The sequence below is a fragment of the Oncorhynchus nerka genome, linkage group LG3 (assembly GCF_034236695.1).
Source record: "Oncorhynchus nerka isolate Pitt River linkage group LG3, Oner_Uvic_2.0, whole genome shotgun sequence".
In the NCBI taxonomy this organism is placed as follows: domain Eukaryota; kingdom Metazoa; phylum Chordata; class Actinopteri; order Salmoniformes; family Salmonidae; genus Oncorhynchus; species Oncorhynchus nerka.
In genome coordinates, this window is record NC_088398.1 from 71398126 (window position 1) to 71422594 (window position 24469).

Sequence of the window (24469 nt, forward strand, 5' to 3'; positions counted from 1 at the left end):
GGAAGAGAGAGACGGAGAGAGGAAGAGAGAGACGGAGAGGAAGAGAAAGACGGAGAGGAAGAGAGAGAGGAAGAGAGAGACGAAGAGAGAGACGGAGAGGAAGAGAGAGACGGAGAGAGGAAGAGAGAGACTGAGAGGAAGAGAGAAAAGAGAGAGGAAGAGAGAGACGGAGAGAGGAAGAGAGAAAAAGAGAGAGGAAGAGAGACGGAGAGAGGAAGAGAGAGACGGAGAGAGGAAGAGAGAGACAGAGAGAGAAGAGAGAGACGGAGAGAGAAGAGAGAGACGGAGAGAGACGAAGAGGAAGAGAGAGACGGAGAGAGGAAGAGAGAGACGGAGAGAGAAGAGAGAGACGGAGAGAGGAAGAGAGACGAGAGAGGAAGAGAGACGGAGAGAGAAGAGAGAGACGGAGAGAGGAAGAGAGAGACGGAGAGAGGAAGAGAGAGAGACGGAGAGAGAAGAGAGAGACGGAGAGGAAGAGAAAGACGAGGAAGAGAGAGGAGAGAGGAAGAGAGAGACGGAGAGAGGAAGAGAGAGAGAGGAAGAGAGACGGAAGAGAGAGAGACGAGAGGAAGAGAGAGAGACGGAGAGAGAAGAGAGAGACGGAGAGAGGAAAGAAAGACGGAGAGAGAGAGAGAGAAGAGAGAGACGGAGAGAGAGAGAGAGAGGAAGAGAGAGAGGAGAGAGAGAGAGAGAGACGGAGAGAGGAAGAGAGAGACGGAGAGAAGAGAAAGACGGAGAGAGGAAGAGAGAGAGAGAGAGAGAGGAAGAGAGAGACGGAGAGAGAAGAGAGAGAGAGACGAGAGAGAGGAAAAGAGAGAGAGAAGAGAGAGACGAGAGAGAGGAAGAGAGAGACGAGAGAGGAAGAGAGAGACGAGAGAGGAAGAGAGAGACGGAGAGAGGGAAGAGAGAGACGGAGAGAGGAAGAGAGAGACAGAGAGAGGAAGAGAGAGACGGAGAGAAGAGAGAGAGACGGAGAGAGAGAGAGAGAGAGAGGAGAGAGAAGAGAGAGACGGAGAGAGGAAGAGAGAGACGGAGAGAGAGAGGAAGAGAGAGACGGAGAGAGGAAGAGAGAGACGGAGAGAGGAAGAGAGAGACGGAGAGAGGAAGAGAGAGACGGAGAGGAAGAGAGAGACGGAGAGAGGAAGAGAGACGGAGAGAGGAAGAGAGACGGAGAGAGGAAGAGAGAGACGGAGAGAGGAAGAGAGAGACGGAGAGAGGAAGAGAGACGGAGAGAGGAAGAGAGAGACGGAGAGAGGAAGAGAGAGACGGAGAGAGGAAGAGAGAGACGGAGAGAGGAAGAGAGAGACGGAGAGAGGAAGAGAGACGGAGAGAGGAAGAGAGACGGAGAGAGGAAGAGAGAGACGGAGAGAGGAAGAGAGAGACGGAGAGAGGAAGAGAGAGACGGAGAGAGGAAGAGAGAGAGGAGAGGAAGAGAAAGACGGAGAGCGGAAGAAAGGGATGGAGAGAGGAAGAGAGAGACGGAGAGAGGAAGAGAGAGACGGAGAGAGGAAGAGAGAGACGGAGAGGAAGAGAAAGACGAGAGGAAGAGAAAGACGGAGAGATGGAGAGAAGAGAAGAGAGAGAGGAGAGAGGAAGAGAGAGACGGAGAGAGAAGAGAAAGACGGAGAGAGGAAGAGAGAGACGGAGAGGAAGAGAAAGACGGAGAGAGAAGAGAAGAGACGGAGAGAAGAGAAGAGAGAGAAGAGAGAGACGGAGAGGAAGAGAGAGACGGAGAGAGGAAGAGAGAGACTGAGAGGAAGAGAGAAAAAGAGAGAGGAAGAGAGAGACGGAGAGAGGAAGAGAGAGACGGAGAGAGGAAGAGAGAGACGGAGAGAGGAAGAGAGAGACGGAGAGAGAGAGAGAGAGACGGAGAGAGGGAAGAGAGACGGAGAGAGAAGAGAAGACGGAGAGACAGAGGAGAGACGGAGAGAGAGAGGAGAGAGAGAAGAGAGAGACGGAGAGAGGAAGAAGAGACGAGAGAGGAAGAGAGAGACGGAGAGAGGAAGAGAGAGACGGAGAGAGGAAGAGAGAGACGGAGAGAGAGACGAGAGGAAGAGAGAGAGAGAAGAGAGACGGAGAGAGAAGAGAGAGACGGAGAGGAAGAGAAAGACGGAGAGCGGAAGAAAGGGATGGAGAGAGGAAGAGAGAGACGGAGAGAGGAAGAGAGAGACGGAGAGAGGAAGAGAGAGACGGAGAGGAAGAGAAAGACGGAGAGGAAGAGAAAGACGGAGAGCGGAAGAAAGGGATGGAGAGAGGAAGAGAGAGACGGAGAGAGAGAGAGAGACGGAGAGAGGAAGAGAGACGGAGAGAGGAAGAGAGAGACGGAGAGAAGAGAAAGACGGAGAGGAAGAGAAAGACGGAGAGGAAGAGAGAGAGGAAGAGAGAGACGGAGAGAGGAAGAGAGAGACGGAGAGAGGAAGAGAGAGACTGAGAGGAAGAGAGAAAAAGAGAGAAGAGAGAGACGGAGAGAGGAAGAGAGAGACGGAGAGAGGAAGAGAGAGACGGAGAGAGGAGAGAGAGAGAGAGACGGAGAGAGGGAGAGAGAGACAGAGAGAGGAAGGGAGAGACAGAGCGGGAGAGAGAGACGGAGAGAGGGAGAGAGGAAGAGAGAGACGGAGAGAGGAAGAGAGAGACGGAGAGAGGAAGAGAGAGACGGAGAGAGAAGAGAGAGACGAGAGAGAGACGGAGAGAGGAAGAGAGAGACGGAGAGAGAGAAAGAGAGAGAGGAGAGAGGAAGAGAGAGACGGAGAGGAGAGAGAAGAGAGACGGAGAGAGGAAGAGAGAGACGGAGAGAGAGAAAGACGGAGAGAAGAGAAAGACGGAGAGAGGAAGAAAGGAGATGGAGAGAGGAAGAGAGAGACGGAGAGAGAAGAGAGAGACGGAGAGAGGAAGAGAGAGACGGAGAGAGGAAGAGAGAGACGGAGAGAGGAAGAGAGACGGAGAGGAAGAGAGAGACGGAGAGAGGAAGAGAGAGACGGAGAGAGGAAGAGAGAGACGGAGAGAGGAAGAGAGAGACAGAGAGAGGAAGAGAGACGGAGAGAAGAGAGACGGAGAGAGGAAGAGAGAGACGGAGAGAGGAAGAGAGAGACGGAGAGAGGAAGAGAGAGACGGAGAGAGGAAGAGAGAGACGGAGAGAGGAAGAGAGAGACGGAGAGAGGAAGAGAGAGACGGAGAGAGGAAGAGAGAGACGGAGAGAGGAAGAGAGAGACGGAGAGAGGAAGAGAGAGAGAGACGGAGAGAGGAAGAGAGAGACGGAGAGAGGAAGAGAGAGACGGAGAGAGGAAGAGAGAGACGGAGAGGAAGAGAAAGACGGAGAGGAAGAGAAAGACGGAGAGCGGAAGAAAGGGATGGAGAGAGGAAGAGAGACGGAGAGAGGAAGAGAGAGACGGAGAGGAAGAGAGAGAGAAGACGGAGAGAGGAAGAGAGAGACGGAGAGAGAGAAGAGAGAGACGAGAGAGAGAGAGAGAGAGGAAGAGAGAGACGAGAGAGGAAGAGAGAGACGGAGAGAGGAAGAGAGAGACGGAGAGAGAAGAAGAGAGAGAGAGAGGGAGAGAGAAGAAGAGAGAGAGACGGAGAGAGGAAGAGAGAGACGGAGAGAAAGAGAGAGACGGAGAGAGAAGAGAGAGACGGAGAGAGGAAGAGAGAGACGGAGAGAGGAAGAGAGAGACGAGAGAGGAAGAGAGACGGAGAGAGGAAGAGAGACGGAGAGAGGAAGAGACGGAGAGAGGAAGAGAGAGACGGAGAGAGAAGAGAGAGACGGAGAGAGGAAGAGAGAGACGGAGAGAGAGAGAGAGAGAGAGGAGAGGAAGAGAAAGACGGAGAGGAAGAGAAAAGACGGAGAGCGGAAGAAAGGGATGGAGAGAGGAAGAGAGAGACGGAGAGAGGAAGAGAGAGACGGAGAGAGGAAGAGAGAGACGGAGAGGAAGAGAAAGACGGAGAGGAAGAGAAAGACGGAGAGAAGAAAGAGAGAGACGGAGAGAGGAAGAGAGAGACGGAGAGAGGAAGAGAGAGACGGAGAGAAGAGAAGAGAGACGGAGAGAGGAAGAGAGAGACGGAGAGAAGAGAAGAGAAGAGAAGAGAGAGGAAGAGAGAGACGGAGAGGAAGAGAAGAGAGAAGAGAGAGACGGAGAGAGAAGAGAGAGACGGAGAGAGGAAGAGAGAGACTGAGAGAAGAGAGAAAAAGAGAGACGAAGAGAGAGACGGAGAGAGGAAGAGAGAGACGGAGAGAGGAAGAGAGAGACGAGAGAGGAAGAGAGAGACAGAGAGAGGAAGAGAGAGACGGAGAGAGGAGAGAGAGACAGAGAGAGAAGAGAGAGAGGAGAGAGGAGAGAGAGACGGAGAGAGGAAGAGAGAGACGGAGAGAGGAGGAAGAGAGAGACGGAGAGAGGAAGAGAGAGACGGAGAGAGGAAGAGAGAGACGGAGAGAGGAAGAGAGAGAGAGAGAAGAGAGAGAGAGAGACGGAGAGAGACGGAGAGAGGAAGAGAGAGACGGAGAGAGAGAAGAGAGAGACGGAGAGGAAGAGAGAAGAGAGAAGAGAGACGGAGAGAGAGAGAGACGAGAGAGGAAGAGAGAGAAGAGAGAGACGGAGAGAGAAGAGAGACGGAGAGAGGAAGAGAGAGACGGAGAGAGGAAGAGAAGAGACGGAGAGGAAGAGAAGAGAGGAGAGAAGAGACGGAGAGAGGAAGAGAGAGACGGAGAGAGAAGAGAGAGAGAGAAGAGAGACGGAGAGAGGAAGAGAGAGACGGAGAGGAAGAGAAAGACGGAGAGGAAGAGAAAGACGAGAGCGGAAGAAAGGGATGAGAGAGGAAGAGAGAGACGGAGAGAGAAGAGAGAGACGGAGAGGAAGAGAAAGACGGAGAGAGGAAGAGAGAGACGGAGAGGAAGAGAAAGACGGAGAGAGACGGAGAGGAAGAGAGAGAGGAAGAGAGAGACGGAGAGAGAAGAGAGACGGAGAGAGGAAGAGAGAGACTGAGAGGAAGAGAGAGAAGAAGAGAGAGAGAGAGAGAGACGGAGAGAGGAAGAGAGAGACGGAGAGAGGAAGAGAGAGACGGAGAGAGGAAGAGAGAGACGAGAGAGAGGAGAGAAGAGAGACGGAGAGAGGAAGAGAGAGAGACGGAGAGAGAGAGAGAGAGACGGAGAGAGAAGAGAGAGAGACAGAGAGAGGAAGAGAGAGACGGAGAGAGGAAGAGAGAGAAGAGAGAGAGGAGAGGAGAGAGACGGAGAGAGAGAGAGAGACGGAGAGAGGAAGAGAGAGACGGAGAGAGGAAGAGAGAGACGGAGAGAGGAGAGAGAGACGGAGAGAGAGAGAGAGACGGAGAGAGGAAGAGAGAGACGAGAGAGGAAGAGAGAGACGGAGAGAGGAAGAGAGAGACGGAGAGGAAGAGAAAGACGGAGAGGAAGAGAAGACGGAGAGCGGAAGAAAGGGATGGAGAGAGAGAAGAGAGAGACGGAGAGAGGAAGAGAGAGACGGAGAGAGGAAGAGAGAGACGAGAGAGGAAGAGAAAGACGGAGAGAGAAGAGAAAGACGGAGAGAGGAAGAAAGAGATGGAGAGAGGAAGAGAGAGACGGAGAGAGGAAGAGAGAGACGGAGAGAGAGAAGAGAGACGGAAGAGAGAGAAGAGAGAAGAGAAAGACGGAGAGGAAGAGAAAGACGGAGAGGGAGAGAGAGGAGAGAGACGGAGAGAGGAAGAGAGAGACGGAGAGAGAAGAGAGAGACGAGAGGAAGAGAGAGACGGAGAGAGAGAGAAGAGAGACGGAGAGAGGAAGAGAGAGACGGAGAGAGGAAGAGAGAGACGGAGAGAGGAAGAGAGAGACGGAGAGAGAAGAGAGAGACAGGAGAGGAAGAGAGAGAGGAGAGAGAGAAGAGAGAGAGACGGAGAGGAAGAGAGAGACGGAGAGAGGAAGAGAGAGACGGAGAGAGGAAGAGAGAGACGGAGAGAGGAAGAGAGAGACGGAGAGAAAGAGAGACGAGAGAGAGAGAGGAAGAGAGAGAGAGACGGAGAGAGGAAGAGAGAGACGGAGAGAGGAAGAGAAAGACGGAGAGAGAAGAGAGAGACGGAGAGAAGAAAGAGAGAGAGGAAGAGAGAGACGGAGAGAGAAGAGAGAGACGGAGAGAGAGAAGAGAGAGACGGAGAGGAAGAGAAAGAGGAAGGAAGAGAAAGACGGAGAGAGGAAGAAAGAGAGGGAGAGAGAGGAAGAGAGAGACGGAGAGAGGAAGAGAGAGACGGAGAGGAAGAGAAAGACGGAGAGAGGAAGAGAGAGAGACGGAGAGAGGAAGAGAGAAGACGGAGAGAGGAAGAGAGAGACGGAGAGGAAGAGAAGAGAGAGACGGAGAGGAAGAGAGAGACGGAGAGAGGAAGAGAGAGACTGAGAGGAAGAGAGAAAAAGAGAGAGGAAGAGAGAGACGGAGAGAGGAAGAGAGAGACGGAGAGAGGAAGAGAGAGACGGAGAGAGGAAGAGAGAGACAGAGAGAGGGAGAGAGACGGAGAGAGGGAGAGAGAGACAGAGAGAGGAAGGGAGAGACAGAGCGGGAGAGAGAGACGGAGAGAGGGAGAGAGGAAGAGAGAGACGGAGAGAGGAAGAGAGAGACGGAGAGAGGAAGAGAGAGACGGAGAGAGGAAGAGAGAGACAGAGAGAGAGAGAGAAGAGAGAGACGGAGAGAGGAAGAGAGAGACGAGAGAGAGGAGAGGAAGAGAGAGACGGAGAGAGGAAGAGAGAGACGGAGAGAGGAAGAGAGACTGAGAGAGGAAGAGAGAGACGGAGAGAGGAAGAGAGAGAGGGAGAGAAAGAGAGACGAGAGAGGAAGAGAGAGACGGAGAGAGGAAGAGAGAGACGGAGAGAGGAAGAGAGAGACGGAGAGAGGAAGAGAGAGACGGAGAGAGAAGAGAGACGGAGAGAGGAAGAGAGACGGAGAGAGGAAGAGAGAGACGGAGAGAGGAAGAGAGAGACGGAGAGAGGAAGAGAGAGACGGAGAGAGGAAGAGAGAGACGGAGAGGAAGAGAAAGACGGAGAGCGGAAGAAAGGGACGGAGAGAGGAAGAGAGAGACGGAGAGAGGAAGAGAGAGACGGAGAGAGGAAGAGAGAGACGGAGAGGAAGAGAAAGACGGAGAGGAAGAGAAAGACGGAGAGAAGAAAGGGATGGAGAGAGAAGAGAGAGACGGAGAGAGGAAGAGAGAGACGGAGAGAGGAAGAGAAAGACGGAGAGAGGAAGAGAGAGACGGAGAGGAAGAGAAAGACGGAGAGGAAGAGAAAGACGGAGAGGAAGAGAGAGAGGAAGAGAGAGACGGAGAGGAAGAGAGAGACGGAGAGAGGAAGAGAGAGACTGAGAGGAAGAGAGAAAAAGAGAGAGGAAGAGAGAGACGGAGAGAGGAAGAGAGAGACGGAGAGAGGAAGAGAGAGACGGAGAGAGGAAGAGAGAGACGGAGAGAGAGGAGAGAGAGAGAGAGACGAGAGAGAGAAGAGAGAGACGGAGAGAGGAAGAGAGAGAGAGAGAGAAGAGAGAGACGGAGAGAGGAAGAGAGAGACGGAGAGAGGAAGAGAGAGACGGAGAGAGGAAGAGAGAGACGGAGAGAGGAAGAGAGAGACGGAGAGAGGAAGAGAGAGACGGAGAGGAAGAGAAAGACGGAGAGAGGAAGAGAGAGACGGAGAGAGGAAGAGAGAGACGGAGAGAGGAAGAGAGAGACGGAGAGAGGAAGAGAGAGACGGAGAGGAAGAGAAAGACGGAGAGGAAGAGAAAGACGGAGAGCGGAAGAAAGGGATGGAGAGAGGAAGAGAGAGACGGAGAGAGGAAGAGAGAGACGGAGAGGAAGAGAAAGACGGAGAGAGGAAGAGAGAGACGGAGAGGAAGAGAAAGACGGAGAGGAAGAGAAAGACGGAGAGGAAGAGAGAGAGGAAGAGAGAGACGGAGAGGAAGAGAGAGACGGAGAGAGGAAGAGAGAGACTGAGAGGAAGAGAGAAAAAGAGAGAGGAAGAGAGAGACGGAGAGAGGAAGAGAGAGACGGAGAGAGGAAGAGAGAGACGGAGAGAGGAAGAGAGAGACAGAGAGAGGGAGAGAGACGGAGAGAGGGAGAGAGAGACAGAGAGAGAGAGAAGACGAGAGAGGAAGAGAGAGACAGAGAGAGAGAGAGACGGAGAGAGGAGAGAGGAAGAGAGAGACGGAGAGAGAGAAGAGAGAGACGGAGAGAGGAAGAGAGAGACGGAGAGAGAAGAGAGGAAGAGAGAGACGGAGAGGAAGAGAGAGACGGAGAGAGGAAGAGAGAGACGGAGAGAGGAAGAGAGAGACGGAGAGAGGAAGAGAGAGACGGAGAGAGGAAGAGAGAGAAGAGAGAGACGGAGAGAAGAGAAAGACGGAGAGGAAGAGAAAGACGGAGAGAGGAAGAAAGGAATGGAGAGAGGAAGAGAGAGACGAGAGAGGAAGAGAGAGACGGAGAGAGGAAGAGAGAGACGGAGAGAGGAAGAGAGAGAGAGAGAGAGAGAAGAGAGAGACGGAGAGAGGAAGAGAGAGACGGAGAGAGAAGAAGAGACGGAGAGAGGAAGAGAGAGAGAAGAGAGAGACGAGAGAGGAAGAGAGAGAGAGAGAGAGAGACGGAGAGAGGAAGAGAGAGACGGAGAGAGGAAGAGAGAGACGGAGAGAGGAAGAGAGAGACGGAGAGAAGAGAAGACGAGAGAGGAGAGAGAAGAGAGAGACGGAGAGAGAAGAGAGACGAGACGGAGAGAGGAAGAGAGACGGAGAGAGGAAGAGAGAGACGGAGAGAGGAAGAGAGAGACGGAGAGAAGAGAGAGACGGAGAGAGGAAGAGAGAGACGGAGAGAGAAAGAGAGAGAAGAGAGGAGAGAGGAAGAGAGAAAGACGGAGAGAGGAGAAAGACGGAGAGAGGAAGAAAGGAGGAGAGAGGAAGAGAGAGACGAGAGAGGAAGAGAGAGACGGAGAGAGGAAGAGAGAGACGGAGAGAGGAAGAGAGAGACGGAGAGAGGAAGAGAGAGACGGAGAGAGGAAGAGAGACGAGAGAGGAAGAGAGAGACGGAGAGAGAGAGAGAGGAAGAGAGAGACGGAGAGAGGAAGAGACGAGAGAGGAGAGAGACGGAGAGAGGAAGAGAGAGACGGAGAGAGGAAGAGAGAGACGGAGAGAGGAAGAGAGAGACGAGAGAGGAAGAGAGAGACGGAGAGAAGAGAAGAGAGAGACGGAGAGAGGAAGAGAGAGACGGAGAGAGGAAGAGAGAGACGGAGAGAGGAAGAGAGAGACGGAGAGAGGAAGAGAGAGACGGAGAGAGGAAGAGAGAGACGGAGAGAGGAAGAGAGAGACGGAGAGAGGAAGAGAGAGACGGAGAGAGGAAGAGAGAGAGACGGAGAGAGGAAGAGAAAGACGGAGAGGAAGAGAAAGACGGAGAGAAGAAAGGGATGGAGAGAGGAAGAGAGAGACGAGAGAGGAAGAGAGAGACGGAGAGAGGAAGAGAGAGACGGAGAGAGAAGAGAAAGACGGAGAGAGAAGAGAAAGACGGAGAGAGGAAGAGAGAGATGGAGAGAGGAAGAGAGAGACGGAGAGAGGAAGAGAGAGACGGAGAGAAGAGAGACGGAGAGAGGAAGAGAGAGACGGAGAGAGGAAGAGAGAGACGGAGAGGAAGAGAAAGACGGAGAGGAAGAGAGAGAGGAGAGAGAGAGACGGAGAGGAAGAGAGAGACGGAGAGAGAAGAGAGAGACGAGAGAGAAGAGAGAAAGAGAGAGGAAGAGAGAGACGGAGAGAGGAAGAGAGAGACGGAGAGAGGAAGAGAGACGACGGAGAGAGGAAGAGAGAGACGGAGAGAGAGAGAGAGACGGAGAGAGGAGAGAGAGACAGAGAGAGGAAGAGAGAGACGGAGAGGAAGAGAGAGACGGAGAGAGGGAGAGAGAGAGACGGAGAGAAGAGAGAGACGGAGAGAGGAAGAGAGAGACGGAGAGAGGAAGAGAGAGACGGAGAGAGGAAGAGAGAGACGAGAGAGAGAAGAGAGAGACGGAGAGGAAGAGAGAGAGAGGAGAGAGGAAGAGAGAGACGGAGAGAGGAAGAGAGAGACGGAGAGAGGAAGAGAGAGACGGAGAGAGGAAGAGAGAGGAGAGAGGAAGAGAGAGACGAGAGGAAGAGAGAGACGGAGAGAGGAAGAGAGAGACGGAGAGAGAGAAGAGAGAGACGGAGAGAGGAAGAGAGAGACGAAGAGAGACGAAGAGAGACGAGAGAAGAGAAAGACGGAGAGAGGAAGAGAGAGACGGAGAGAGGAAGAGAGAGACGGAGAGAGGAAGAGAGAGACGGAGAGAGGAAGAGAGAGACGGAGAGGAAGAGAAAGACGGAGAGAGAAGAGAAAGACGGAGAGAGGAAGAAAGAGACAGAGAGAGGAAGAGAGAGACGGAGAGAGGAAGAGAGAGACGGAGAGAGAAGAGAGACGGAGAGAGGAAGAGAGAGACGGAGAGGAAGAGAGAGACGGAGAGAGGAAGAGAGAGACGGAGAGAGGAAGAGAAGAGAGAGAGAGAGAGAGAGACGGAGAGAGAGAGAGAGAGGAGAGAGAAGAGAGAGAGAGAGAGAAGAGAGAGACGGAGAGAGGAAGAGAGAGACGGAGAGAGGAAGAGAGAGACGGAGAGAGGAAGAGAGAGAGACGAGAGAGGAAGAGAGAGACGGAGAGAGGAAGAGAGAGAGACAGAGAGAGAGAGAAAGAGAGAGACGGAGAGAGGAAGAGAGAGACGGAGAGAGGAAGAGAGAGACGGAGAGAGAAGAGAGAGACGGAGAGAGGAAGAGAGAGACGGAGAGAGGAGAGAGAGAGAGACGGAGAGAGGAAGAGAGAGACGGAGAGAGGAAGAGAGAGACGAGAGAGGAGAGAGAGAGAGAGAGAAGAGAGAGAGGGAAGAGAGAGACGGAGAGAGGAAGAGAGACGGAGAGAGGAAGAGAGAGACGGAGAGAGAGAGAGAGACGGAGAGGAAGAGAGAGACGGAGAGAAGAGAGAGACGGAGAGAGGAAGAGAGAGACGGAGAGAGAGAGAAGACGAGAGAGGAAGAGAGAGAGAGAGAAGAGAGAGGAGAGGAAGAGAGAGACGGAGAGAGGAAGAGAGAGAGAGGAGAGAGAAAGAGAGAGACGGAGAGAGGAAGAGAGAGACGGAGAGGAGAGAAAGACGGAGAGAAGAGAAAGACGGAGAGCGGAAGAAAGGGATGGAGAGAGGAAGAGAGAGACGGAGAGAGGAAGAGAGAGACGGAGAGAGGAAGAGAGAGACGGAGAGGAAGAGAGAGACGGAGAGGAAGAGACGGAGAGAAAGAGAGAGAGAGAAGGAGAGAAAGAGAGATGGAGAGAGGAAGAGAGAGACGGAGAGAGGAAGAGAGAGACGGAGAGAGACGGAAGAGAGACGGAGAGAGGAAGAGAGAGACGGAGAGAAGAGAAGAGAGAGACGGAGAGAGACGGAGAGAAAGAGAGAGAAGAGAGAGAGAGAGAAGAGAGAGACGGAGAGAGGAAGAGAGAGACGGAGAGAGGAAGAGAGAGACTGAGAGAGAGAAGAGAGAGAAGAGAGAGGAAGAGAGAGACGGAGAGAGGAAGAGAGAGACGGAGAGAGGAAGAGAGAGACGGAGAGAGGAAGAGAGAGACGAGAGAGGAAGAGAGAGACGGAGAGAGAAGAGAGGAGACTGAGAGGAAGAGAGAGACGGAGAGAGGAAGAGAGAGACGGAGAGAGAGAGAGAGAGGAAGAGAGAGACGGAGAGAGGAAGAGAGAGACGGAGAGAGGAAGAGAGAGACGAGAGAGAGAGAGAGAGAGAGAGAAGAAGAGAGAGAGGAAGAGAGAGACGGAAGAGAAGAGAGACGGAGAGAGGAAGAGAGAGACGGAGAGAGGAAGAGAGAGACGGAGGAGAGAGGAAGAGAGAGAGACGGAGAGAGGAAGAGAGAGACGGAGAGAGGAAGAGAGAGACGGAGAGAGGAAGAGAGAGACGGAGAGAGGAAGAGAGAGACGGAGAGGAGGAAGAGAAAGACGGAGAGAGAAGAGAGAAGAGAGAGAGGAAGAGAGAGACGGAGAGAGAGGAAGAGAGAGACGGAGAGAGAAGAGAGAGACGGAGAGAGGAAGAGAGAGACGGAGAGAGGAAGAGAGAGAAGGAGAGAGGAAGAGAGAGACGGAGAGAGGAAGAGAGAGAAGAGGAGAGAGGAAGAGAGAGACGGAGAGAGGAAGAGAGAGACGAGAGAGGAAGAGAGAGACGGAGAGAGGAAGAGAGAGAGGAGAGAGAAGAGAGAGGAAGAGAGAGAGAGAGGAAGAGAGAGACGGAGAGAGGAGAGAGAGAGAGAGGAAGAGAGAGACGGAGAGAGAAGAGAGAGACGGAGAGAGGAAGAGAGAGACGGAGAGAGAAGAGAGAGAGAGGAAGAGAGAGACGAGAGAGAGAGAGAGACGGAGAGGAAGAGAGACGAGAGAGAGAGGAAGAGAAGAGAGAGACGGAGAGAGGAAGAGAGAGACGGAGAGAGGAAGAGAGAGACGGAGAGAGGAAGAGAGAGACGGAGAGAGGAAGAGAGAGAGAGAGAAAGAGAAAGACGGAGAGAGGAAGAGAGACGGAGAGAGGAAGAGAGAGAGACTGAGAGAGAAGAGAGAGAGAGGAAGAGAGAGACGGAAGAGGAAGAGAGAGACGGAGAGAGGAAGAGAAGAGAGGAAGAGAGAGACGGAGAGAGGAAGAGAGAGACGGAGAGAGGAAGAGAGAGACGGAGAGAGGAAGAGAGAGACGGAGAGAGAGAAGAGAGAGACGGAGACGGAGGAAGAAGAGAAGAAAGGAGAGAGGAGAGAGGAAGAGAGAGACGGAGAGAGGAAGAGAGAGACGGAGAGAGAAAGAGAGAGACGGAGAGGAAGAGAAAGACGGAGAGGAAGAGAACGGAGAGGAGAGAGAGAAAGAGGAGAGAGGAAGAGAGAGACGGAGAGAGAGAAGAGAGAGACGGAGAGAGGAAGAGAGAGACGGAGAGAGGAAGAGAGAGAGAGAGAAGAGAGACGAGAGAGGAAGAGAGAGACGGAGAGGGAAGAGAGAGAGGAGAGAGAGACGGAGAGAGGAAGAGAGAGACGGAGAGAGGAAGAGAGAGACGGAGAGGAAGAGAGAGACGGAGAGAGAAGAGAGAGACGGAGAGAGGAAGAGAGAGACGGAGAGAGGAAGAGAGAGACGGAGAGAGGAAGAGAGACGGAGAGAGGAAGAGAGAGACGGAGAGAGAAGAGAGAGACGGAGAGAGGAAGAGAGAGACGGAGAGAGGAAGAGAGAGACGGAGAGAGGAAGAGAGAGACGGAGAGAGGAAGAGAGGAAGAGAGAGACGGAGAGAGGAAGAGAAGACGGAGAGAGGAAGAGAGAGACGGAGAGAGGAAGAGAGAGACGGAGAGAGGAAGAGAGAGACGGAGAGAGGAAGAGAGAGACGGAGAGAGGAAGAGAAAGACGGAGAGGAAGAGAAAGACGGAGAGCGGAAGAAAGGGATGGAGAGAGGAAGAGAGAGACGGAGAGAGGAAGAGAGAGACGGAGAGAGGAAGAGAGAGACGGAGAGGAAGAGAAAGACGGAGAGGAAGAGAAAGACGGAGAGAGGAAGAAAGAGGATGGAGAGAGGAAGAGAGAGACGGAGAGAGGAAGAGAGAGACGGAGAGAGAAGAGAGAGACGGAGAGAGAAGAGAGAGACGAGAGACGAGAGAGACGGAGAGAAGAGAGACGGAGAGGAAGAGAGAGAGAAGAGAGAGACGGAGAGGAAGAGAGAGACGGAGAGAGGAAGAGAGAGACTGAGAGGAAGAGAGAAAAAGAGAGAGGAAGAGAGAGACGGAGAGAGGAAGAGAGAGACGGAGAGAGGAAGAGAGAGACGGAGAGAGGAAGAGAGAGACGGAGAGAGGAAGAGAGAGACGGAGAGAGGAAGAGAGAGACGGAGAGAGGAAGAGAGAGACAGAGACGGAGAGAGAAGAGAGAGAGGAAGAGAAGAGAGAGAAGAGAGAGACGGAGAGAGGAAGAGAGAGACGGAGAGAGGAAGAGAGAGACGGAAGAGAGAGACGAGAGAGAGAGAGAGAGAAGAGAAGAGACGGAGAGAGGAAGAGAGAGACGGAGAAGAGGAAGAGAGAGACGAGAGAGAGAGAGAGGAAGAGAGACGGAGAGAGGAAGAAGAGAGACGGAGAGAGGAAGAGAGAGACGGAGAGAAGAGAGAGACGGAGAGAGAAGAGAGAGACGGAGAGAGAAGAGAGAGACTTATATAAGAGAGAGACGAGAGAGAGAGAAGAGAGAGAGAGGAGAGAGAGAGAGAGAGAAGAGAGAGACGGAGAGAGGAAGAGAGAGACGGAGAGAGGAAGAGAGAGACGGAGAGAGAGAAGAGAGAAGAGAGAGACGGAGAGAGGAAGAGAGGAAGAGAGAGAGACGGAGAGAAGAAGAGAGAGAGAGAGGAGAGAGGAAGAGACGGAGAGAGGAAGAGAGAGACGGAGAGAGAGAAGAGAGAGACGGAGAGAGGAAGAGAGAGACGGAGAGAAGAGAAAGAGAGAGAAGAGAGAAGAGACGGAGAGAAAGAAAGACGGAGAGAGGAAGAGACGGAGAGAGGAGAGAGACGGAGAGGAAGAGAGAGACGGAGAGAGGAAGAGAGAAGACGGAGAGAGGAAGAGAGAGACGGAGAGGAAGAGAGAGGAGAGAGGAAGAGAGAGACGAGAGAGAGAGAGACGGAGAGACGAGAGAGAGAGAAGAGAGAGACGGAGAGGAAGAGAGAGACGGAGAGAGGAAGAGAGAGACGGAGAGGAAGAGAAAGAGAGAGAGAGAGAGAGAGGAAGAGAGAGGGATGGAGAGAGGAAGAGAGAGACGGAGAGAGGAAGAGAGAGACGGAGAGAGGAAGAGAGAGACGGAGAGGAAGAGAGAAGAGAGAGACGGAGAGGAAGAGAAGAGAGAGAGAGACGAGAGAGGAAGAGAGAGACGGAGAGAGAAGAGAGAGAGAGACGAGAGAGAGGAAGAGAGAGACGGAGAGAGGAAGAGAGAGACGGAGAGAGGAAGAGAGAGACGGAGAGAGGAAGAGAGAGACGGAGAGAGGGAGAGAGAGACGAGAGAGGAAGAGAGAGACGACAGAGAGAGAGAGAAGAGAGAAAGAGAGAGACGAGAGAGGAAGAGAGAGACGGAGAGAGACGAAGAGAGAGACGGAGAGGAAGAGAAAGACGGAGAGGAAGAGAAGAGACGGAGAGAGGAAGAGAGAGACGGAGAGAGAGAAGAAGACGGAGAGAGGAAGAGAGAGACGGAGAGAAGAGAGAGACGGAGAGAGAAGAGAGAGACGAGAGAAGAGAGAGACGGAGAGAGGAAGAGAGAGACAGAGAGAGGAGGAGAGAGAAGAGAGAGAGGAGAGAGAGACGAGAGAGAGAAGGAGAGACGGAGAGGAAGAGAAGAGAGAGACGGAGAGAGGAGAGAGAGAAGAGAGAGAAGAGAGACGAGAGGAAGAGAGAGAGGGAAGAGAGAGACGGAGAGAGGAAGAGAGAGACGGAGAGAAGGAAGAGAGAGAGGAAGAGAGAGACGGAAGAGAGAGAGACGGAGAGAGGAAGAGAGAGACGGAGAGAGGAAGAGAGAGACGGAGAGAGAGAAGAGAGAGACGGAGAGAGAAGAGAAAGGAGAGCGAAGAGAGAGATGAGAGAGGAAGAGAGAGACGGAGAGAGGAAGAGAGAGACGGAGAGAGGAAGAGAGAGACGGAGAGGAAGAGAAAGACGGAGAGAGAAAGACGGAGAGAGGAAGAAAGGGATGGAGAGAGGAAGAGAGAGACGGAGAGAGGAAGAGAGAGACGGAGAGAGAAAGACGGAGAGAGGAAGAGAGAGACGGAGAGGAAGAGAAAGACGGAGAGAAGAGAGAGAGACGGAGAGAGGAAGAGAGAGACGGAGAGAGGAAGAGAGAGACGGAGAGGAAGAGAGAGACGGAGAGAGGAAGAGAGAGACGGAGAGAGGAAGAGAGAGACGGAGAGAGGAAGAGAGAGACGGAGAGAGAAGAGAGAGACGAGAGAAGAGAAAGAGAGAGAGAGAAGAGAGAGGAAGGAGAGACGGAGAGAGGAAGAGAGAAGAGAGAGACGGAGAGAGGAAGAGAGAGACGGAGAGAGGAAGAGAGAGACGGAGAGAGGAAGAGAGAGACGGAGAGGAAGAGAGAGAGAGGGAGAGAGAGAGGAAGAGAGAGACGGAGAGAGAAGAGAGAGACGGAGAGAAGAGAGAGAGAGAGAGACTGAGAGGAAGAGACGAAGAGAGAGACGGAGAGAGGAAGAGAGAGACGGAGAGAGGAAGAGAGAGACGGAGAGGAGAGAGAGGAAAGAGAGAGGAAGAGAGAGACGAAAGACGAGAGAGAGAAGAGAGAGACGGAGAGAGGAAGAGAGAGACGGAGAGAGGAAGAGAGAGAAGAGAGAGACGGAGAGAGAGGAAGAGAGACGAGAGAGAGGAGAGAGAGACGGAGAGAGGAAAGAGAGACGGAGAGAGAAGAGAGAGAAAGAGAGAGAGACGGAGAGAAGGGAGACGGAGAGGAAGAGAGAGAGGAGAGAGAGAGAGAGAGACGGAGAGAGGAAGAGAGAGACGGAGAGAGGAAGAGAGAGACGGAGAGAGGAAGAGAGAGACGGAGAGAGAGGAAGAGAGAGACGGAGAGAGGAAGAGAGAGACGAAGAGAGAGGAAGAGAGAGAGAGACGGAGAGAGGAAGAGAGAGAGGAGAGAGAGAGAAGACGAGAGAGGAGAGAAGGAGAGACGGAGAGAGGAAGAGAGAGAGGGAGAGAGGAAGAGCGAGACGGAGAGAGGAAGAGAGAGACGGAGAGGAAGAGAGAGACGGAGAGAGGAAGAGAGAGACAGAGAGGGAGAGAGAGAGACGGAGAGAGGAAGAGAGAGACGGAGAGAGGAAGAGAGAGACGGAGAGAGGAAGAGAGAGACGGAGAGAGGAAGAGAGAGACGGAGAGAGGAAGAGAGAGACGGAGAGAGAAGAGAGAGACGGAGAGAGGAAGAGAGAGAGAGAAGAGAGAGACGGAGAGAGGAAGAGAGAGACGGAGAGAGGAAGAGAGAGACGGAGAGGAAGAGAGAGAGAAGAGAGAGACGGAGAGAGAAGAGAGAGAGGAAGAGAGAGACGGAGAGAAGAGAGAGAGAGAAAGAGAGAGAAGAGAGAGACGGAGAGAGGAAGAGAGAGACGGAGAGAGGAAGAGAGAGACGGAGAGAGGAGAGGAAGAGAGAGACGGAGAGAGGAAGAGAGAGAAGAGAGAGAAGAGAGAGACGGAGAGAGAGAAGAGAGAGAGGAAGAGAAGAGGAGAGAGAGAGAGAGAGAGAGAGGAAGAGAGAGACGGAGAGAGGAAGAGAGACGGAGAGAGGAGAGGAAGAGAGAGAGACGAGAGAGGAAGAGAGAGACGGAGAGAGAGAGAGAGAGAGAGAAGAGAGAGGAAGAGAGAGACGGAGAGGAAGAGAGAGACGGAGAGAGGAAGAGAGAGACGGAGAGAGAAGAGAGAGAGAGAGAGGAAGAGAGAAGAGAGAGACAAGAGAGAGAGAGAGAGAGAGGAGAGAGGAAGAGAGAGACGAAGAGGAAGAGAGAGAGAGAGAGAGACGGAGAGAGGAGAGAGAGAAAGGAGAGAGGAAGAGAGAGACTGAGAGAGAGAGAGAGAGACGAAGAGAGAGAAGAGAGAAGAGAGAGAGAGAGAAAGAGAGACGGAGAGAGAGAGAGAAGAGAGAGACGGAGAGAGAAGAGAAAGACGAGAGACGGAGAGAGGGAGAGAAAGACAGAGAGAGGAAGAGAGAGACAGAGAGGGAAGAGAGAGGAAGAGAGAGAGAGGAGAGAGAGAGAGAGAGGAAGAGAGAGACGGAGAGAGGAAGAGAGAGACGGAGAGAGAAGAGAGAGACGGAGAGAAGAGAAGACGGAGAGAGAAGAGAGACGGAGAGAGGAAGAGAGAGACGGAGAGAGAGAGAGGAAGAGAGAGACGGAGAGAAGAGAGAGGAGAGAGAGAGAGAGAGACGGAGAGAGAAGAGAGAGACGAGAGGAAGAGAGAGAGAGAGAGACGAGAGAGAGGGAGAGAGAGACGGAGAGGAAGAGAGAGACAGAGAGGGAGAGAGACGGAGAGAGAAGAGAGACGGAGAGGAAGAGAAAGAGAGAGAGAGAGATTGAGAGAGGAAGAGAAAGGGAGAGACGGAGAGAGGAAGAGAGAGACGGAGAGAGGAAGAGAGAGACGGAGAGAGGAAGAGAGAGACGGAGAGAGGAAGAGAGAGAAAGAGAGACGGAGAGAGGAAGAGAGAGACGGAGAGAGGAAGAGAGAGACGGAGAGAGGAAGAGAGACGGAGAGAGAGAAGACGGAGAGAGGAAGAGAGAGGAGAGAAGAGAAGAGAGAAGAGAAAGACGAGAGGAAGAGAAAGAAGGAGAGACGGAGGAAGAGAGAGAGACGGAGAGAGTAAGAGAGAGAGAGAGAAGAGACGACAGAGAGGAAGAGAAAGAGAGAGACGGAGAGAGGAAGAGAGAGACGGAGAGAGAAGAGAGAAAAGAGAGAACAGAGGAAGAGAAGAGAAACGGAGAGAGGAAGAGAGAGAGGAAGAGAGAGACGAAGAGAGAGACGGAGAGAAGAGAGAGACGGAGAGAAGAGAGACGGAGAGAGGAAGAGAGAGAGAGACTGAGAGGAAGAGAGAGACGGAGAGAGAAGGAAGAGAGAGAGGAAGAGAGACGGAGAGAGAGGAAGAGAGAGGAAGAGAGACGGAGAGGAAGAGAGAGACGGAGAGAGGAGAGACGGAGAGACGGAGAGAGGAAGAGAGAGAGGAAGAGAGAGACGGAGAGAGAAGAGAGAGAGAGAGAGACGGAGAGAGGAAGAGAGAGACGGAGAGAGGAAGAGAGAGAGAGAGAGACGGAGAGAAAGAGAGAGAGGAAGAGAGAGACGGAGAGGAGAGAGAGAGAGAGAGAAGAGAGACGGAGAGAGGAAGAGAGAGACGGAGAGAGGAGAGAGGAAGAGAGAGAGAGGAGAGAGAGAGAGAAGAGAGAGAGAGAGAGGAGAGAAGAGAGACGGAGAGGAAGAGAAAGAAGAGAGAGAAGAGAGAGAGGGAAGAGAGAGACGGAGAGAGGAAGAGAGACGGAGAGAGGAAGAGAGAGACGGAGAGAGGAAGAGAGAGACGAGAGAGAGACGAAGAGAAAGAGAGGAAGAGAAAGAGAGAGGAAGAAGAAAGGGATGGAGAGAGGAAGAGAGAGACGGAGAGAGGAAGAGAGAGACGGAGAGAGAGGAAGAGAGAGACGGAGAGGAAGAGAGAGACGGAGAGAGGAAGAGAGAGACGGAGAGAGGAAGAGAGAGACGGAGAGAGGGAGAGAGAGACGGAGAGAGAAGAGAGAGACGGAGAGAGGAAGAGAGACTGAGAAGAGAGAAGAAAGAGAGAGGAGAGAGAGACGGAGAGAGAAGAGAGAGACGGAGAGAGGAAGAGAGAGACGGAGAGAAGAGAGAAGAAGAGAGAGAGAGACGGAGAGGAAGAGAGAACGGAGAGAGAAGAGAGAGGGAAGAGAGAAGGAGAGAAAGAGAGAGACGAGAAGAGAAGAGAGAGACGGAGAGAGGAAGAGAAGAGACGGAGAGAGGAAGAGAGAGAGAGAGGAAGAGAAGAGAGAGACGGAGAGAGAGGAAGAGAGACGGAGAGAGGAAGAGAGAGACGAGAGAAGAGAGAAGAGAGAGACGGAGAGAGAGAGACGAGAGAGAGAGACGGAGAGAGGAAGAGAGAGACGGAGAGAGGAAGAGAGAGACGAGAGAGGAAGAGAGAGACGGAGAGAGGAAGAGAAGAGACGGAGAGAGGAAGAGAAGAGAGAGACGGAGAGAGAAAGAGAGACGGGAGAGAGGAAGAGAGAGAGAGAGAGGGAGAGAGACGGAGAGAGGAAGAGAGAGAGAGGGAGAGAGACAGAAGAGAGAGACGGAGAGAGGAAGAGAGAGAGAGAGGAAGAGAGAGACGGAGAGAGGAAGAGAGAGACGAGAGAGAAGAGAGAGACGGAGAGAGGAAGAGAGAGACGGAGAGGAAGAGAAAGACGGAGAGACGGAAGAGAGAGACGGAGAGAGGAAGAGAGAGACGGAGAGAGGAAGAGAGAGACGGAGAGAGGAAGAGAGAGACGGAGAGGAAGAGAAGAGGAGAGAAGAGAGAGAGAAGAGAGAGAGAGGAAGAGAGAGACGGAGAGAGGAAGAGAGAGACGGAGAGAGAAGAGAGAGACGGAGAGAGAGGAGAGAGAGACGGAGAGAGAGAGAAGAGAGAGAGAAAGACGGAGAGAGGAAGAGAGAGAAAAAGACGGAGAGAGGAAGAGAGACGGAGAGAGGAAGAGAGAGACGGAGAGAGAGGAAGAGAAGAGAGAGAAGAGAGAGAAGGAGAGAGGAAGAGAGAGACGGAGAGAGGAAGAGAGAGACGGAGAGAGGAAGAGAGAGACGAAGAGAGAGACAGAGAAGAGACGGACGGAGAGGAAGAGAGACGGAGAGAGAGAGAGAAGAGAGGAAGAGAGAGAAGAGAGAGAGAGGGAAGAGAGACGGAGAGAGGAAGAGAGAGACGGAGAGGAAGGAGAGAAGAGAGAGACGGAGAGAGGAAGAGAGAGACGGAGAGAGAGAGAGAGAGAAGAGACGGAGAGAGGAAGAGAAGAGAGGAGAGAGAAGAGAGAGACGGAGAGAAGAGAGAGACGGAGAGAGGAAGAGAGAGGAGAGAGGAGAGAGGAAGAAGAGACGGAGAGAGAGGAAGAGAGAGAGAGACGGAGAGAGGAAGAGAGAGACGGAGAGAAGAGAGAGACGAGAGAGAAGAGAGAGACGGAGAGAGGAAGAGAGAAGACGGAGAGAGAAAGAAGAGAGAGACGGAGAGAGGAAGAGAGAGACGGAGAGAGAGAAGAGAGAGACGGAGAGAGGAAGAGAACGAGAGGAAGAGAGACGGAGAGAAAGGAAGAGAGGAAGACGGAGAGAGGAAGAGAGAGACGGAGAGAGGAAGAGAGAGGAAGAGAGAGACGGAGAGAGGAAGAGAGAGACGGAGAGAGGAAGAGAGAGACGGAGAGAAGAGAGAGAGACGGAGAGAGGAAGAGAGAGACGGAGAGGAAGAGAGACGGAGAGAGGAAGAGAGAGACGGAAGAAAGAGAGAGACGGAGAGAGAGGAAGAGAGAGACGGAGAGAGGAAGAGAGAGACGGAGAGGAAGAGAAAGAGAGACGGAGAGGAAGAGAAAGAGAGGACGGAAGAGAGGAAGAGAGAGACGGAGAGAGAGAGAGAGACGAGAGAGGAAGAGAGAGACGGAGAGAGGAGAGAGGAAGAGGGAGAGAGAAGAAAGAGAGAGGAAGAGAGAGACGGAGAGAGGAAGAGAGAGACGGAGAGAGAGAGAGACGAGAGAGAAGAGAGAGACGGAGAGAGGAAGAGAGAGACGGAGAGAGGAAGAGAGAGACGGAGAGGAAGAGAGAGACGGAGAGAGGAAGAGAGAGACGGAGAGAGAAGAGAGAGAGACAGAGGAAGGAGAGAGTAAGAGACGGAGAGAGAGAGAGAGAGAGAAGAGAGAGAAGAGAGAGAGGAAGAGAGAGACGGAGAGGAAGAGAAGACGGAGAGAGGAAGAGCGGAAGAAAGAGGGATGGAGAGGAGAGAGACGGAGAGAGGAAGAGAGACGGAGAGAGGAAGAGAGAGACGGAGAGGAAGAGAGAGACGGAGAGAGGAAGAGAGAGACGGAGAGAGGAAGAGAAAGAAGAGAGAGAGATGAAGAGAGAGACAGAGAGAGGAGAGAGAGAGACGGAGAGAGGAAGAGAGAGACGGAGAGAGGAAGAGAGAGACGGAGAGAGAGAGACGGAGGAGGAGAGAGACGGAGAGAAGGAAGAGAGAGACTGAGGAGGAAGAGAGAGACGGAGAGAAAAGAAGAGAGGAAGAGAGAGAGAGGAAGAGAGAGACGGAGAGAGAGAGAGAGACGGAGAGAGGAAGAGAGAAGAGAAGAGAGAGACGGAGAGAGAGAAGAGAGGAAGAAGAGAGACAGGAGGGAAGAGAGAGACGGAGAGGAAGAAGAGAGAGACGGAAGAGGAAGAGAAAGAGAGAGACGGAAGAGAGGAAGAGAGAGACGGAGAGAGGAAGAGAGAGAGAGAAGAGAGAGAGAGAGACGGAGAGGAAGAGAGAGACGGAGAGAGGAAGGAGAGGAGGAGAGAGAGAGAGAGAGACGGAGAGAGGAAGAGAGAGAGAGAGAGAGAAGAGAGAGAAGAGAGAGAGAGAGGAAGAGACGGAGAGAGAGGAAGAGAGAGACGAAGAGAGAGACGGAGAGGAAGAGAGAGACGGAGAGAGGAAGGAGAGACTGAGAGAAGGAGAGAGGAAAAAGAGAGAGAGGAAAGAGAGACGGAGAGAGAGAAGAAAGAGGAAGGGAGAGAGGAAGAAGAGAGAGAGACGGAGAGAGGAAGAGAGAGACGAGAGAAAGAGAGAGACGAGAGAGGAGGAGAGAGGAAGAGAGACGGAGAGAGGAAGAGAGAGACGGAGAGAGGAAGAGAGAGAGAGAGAAGAGAGAGACAGAGAGGAAGAGAGAGACGGAGAAAGAAGAGAGAGACGGAGAGAGGAAGAGAGAGACTTGAGAGAGAGAAGAGAGAGGAGAGAGAGACGGAGAGAGGAAGAGAGACGGAGAGAGACTGAGAGAGAGGAAGAGAGAGACGGAGAGAGGAAGAGAGAGACGGAGAGAAAGAAGAGAGAAGAGGAGGAAGAGAGAGACGGAGAGAGGAAGAGAGAGAGAAGGAGAGAGGAAAGAGAGAGACGGAGAGAGAAGAGAAAGAGAGAGAAGAGAGAAGAGAGAAGAGAAGAGAGAGAGAGACGGAGAGAGAGAAGAGAGAGACGAGAGAGAGAGAGAGAGAGAGGAGAGAAGAAGACGGAGAGAGAAGAGAGAGACGGAGAGGAAGAGAGAGACGGAGAGGAGGAGAGAGAGAAGAGAGAGACGAGAGAGGAAGAGAGAGAGAGAAGAGAGAGACGGAGAGAAGAGAAAGACGGAGAGAGAAGAAAGGGACGGAGAGGAAGAGAGAGACGGAGAGAGGAAGAGAGAGACGGAGAGAGAAGAGAGAAGACGGAGAGAGAAGAGAGAGACGAGAGAGAGGAAGAGAGAGACGGAGAGAGAGAGAGAGAGAGAAAGAGAGAGAGAGAGAGAGAGAAAAGAGAGAGGAGAGAGAGAAGAGAGACGAGAGAGAGAGGAAGAGAGACGGAGAGAGGGAGAGAGAGACAGAGAGAGGAGAGAGAGGAAGAGAGAGAGAGAGAGAGACGGAAGAGAGAGAGACGGAGAGAGAGGAAGAGAGAGACGGAGAGAGGAAGAAGAGAGAGAGAGAGAGACGGAGAGAGAGAGAGAGAGAGGAAGAGAGACGGAGAGATGAGAGAGAGAGAGGAGAGAGAGGGGAAGAGAGAGACGGAGAGAGGAAGAGAGGAAGAGAGAGAGAGAGACGAGAGAAGAGGAGAGGAAGAGAGAGACGGAGAGGAAGAGAGAAAGAGGAAGAGAGAGACGGAAGAAAGGACGGAGAGAGGAAGAGAGAGACTGAGAGAGGAAGAGAGAGACGGAGAGAGGAAGAGAGAGACGGAGAGAAGAAGAGAAGAGAGACGGAGAGAGGGAGAGAGACGGAGAGAGAGGAGAGAGAGACAGAGAGAGGAGAGAGAGACGGAGAGAGGAAGAGAGAGACGGAGAGAGGAAGAGAGAGACGGAGAGAGGAAGAAAGACGGAGAGAGGGAGAGAGAGACGAAGAGAGAGACGGAGAGAGGAAGAGAGAGACGGAGAGGAAGAGAAAGACGGAGAGAGGAAGAGAGAGACGGAGAGGAAGAAAGGAGAGAGAGAGAGACGGAGAGAAGAGAGAGACGGAGAGAGGAAGAGAGACGGAGAGGAGAGAGGAAGAGAGGAAGAGAGAAAAAGAGAGAGGAAGAGAGACGGAGAGAGGAAGAGAGAAGAGAGAGACGGAGAGGAAGAGAGAGACGGAGAGAGGAAGAGAGAGAGGAAGAAGAGAGAGGAAGAGAGAGACGGAGAGAGGAAGAGAGAGACGGAGAGAGGAAGAGAGAGACGGAGAGAGGAAGAGAGAGACGGAGAGAGGAAGAGAAAGACGGAGAGGAAGAGAAAGACGGAGAGCGGAAGAAAGGGATGGAGAGAGGAAGAGAGAGACGGAGAGAGGAAGAGAGAGACGGAGAGAGGAAGAGAGAGACGGAGAGAGGGAGAGAGAGAGACGGAGAGAGGGAGAGAGAGACAGAGAGAGGAAGGGAGAGACAGAGTGGGAGAGAGAGACGGAGAGAGGGAGAGAGAGACGGAGAGAGGAAGAGAGAGACGGAGAGAGGAAGAGAGAGACGGAGAGGAAGAGAGTGACGGAGAGAGGAAGAGAGAGACGGAGAGAGGAAGAGAGAGACGGAGAGAGGAAGAGAGAGACGGAGAGGAAGAGAAAGACGGAGAGGAAGAGAAAGACGGAGAGCGGAAGAAAGGGATGGAGAGAGGAAGAGAGAGACGGAGAGAGGAAGAGAGACGGAGAGAGGAAGAGAGAGACGGAGAGAGGGAGAGAGACGGAGAGAGGGAGAGAGAGACAGAGAGAGGAAGGGAGAGACAGAGTGGGAGAGAGAGACGGAGAGAGG

At 52.9% G+C, this 24469-nt stretch overlaps 2 protein-coding genes and 3 pseudogenes across 2 annotated transcripts; all 5 read left to right on the forward strand.

Annotated features, from left to right (window-relative positions):
- Positions 1 to 424: 424 nt before the first annotated feature.
- LOC135563527 (RNA-binding protein 25-like) lies at positions 425 to 1351 on the forward strand (the record flags this gene model as incomplete). The annotated part of the gene is made up of 2 exons (XM_065006301.1): positions 425 to 594; positions 976 to 1351. Coding segments are annotated over 2 exons (546 nt in total), but the record flags the coding sequence as incomplete, so codon positions are not given.
- A 319-nt stretch (positions 1352 to 1670) lies between these two features.
- Positions 1671 to 2755, forward strand: LOC135563525 (octapeptide-repeat protein T2-like; annotated as a pseudogene).
- A 14342-nt stretch (positions 2756 to 17097) lies between these two features.
- On the forward strand, positions 17098 to 17747 carry LOC135563530 (uncharacterized; annotated as a pseudogene).
- Positions 17748 to 18085: 338 nt separating this feature from the next.
- Positions 18086 to 18918, forward strand: LOC135563529 (uncharacterized; the record flags this gene model as incomplete). Its single annotated transcript, XM_065006304.1, has 2 exons — positions 18086 to 18339; positions 18507 to 18918. Coding segments are annotated over 2 exons (666 nt in total), but the record flags the coding sequence as incomplete, so codon positions are not given.
- A 3569-nt stretch (positions 18919 to 22487) lies between these two features.
- Positions 22488 to 23888, forward strand: LOC135563531 (trichohyalin-like; annotated as a pseudogene).
- The last annotated feature ends 581 nt before the right edge of the window (positions 23889 to 24469 follow it).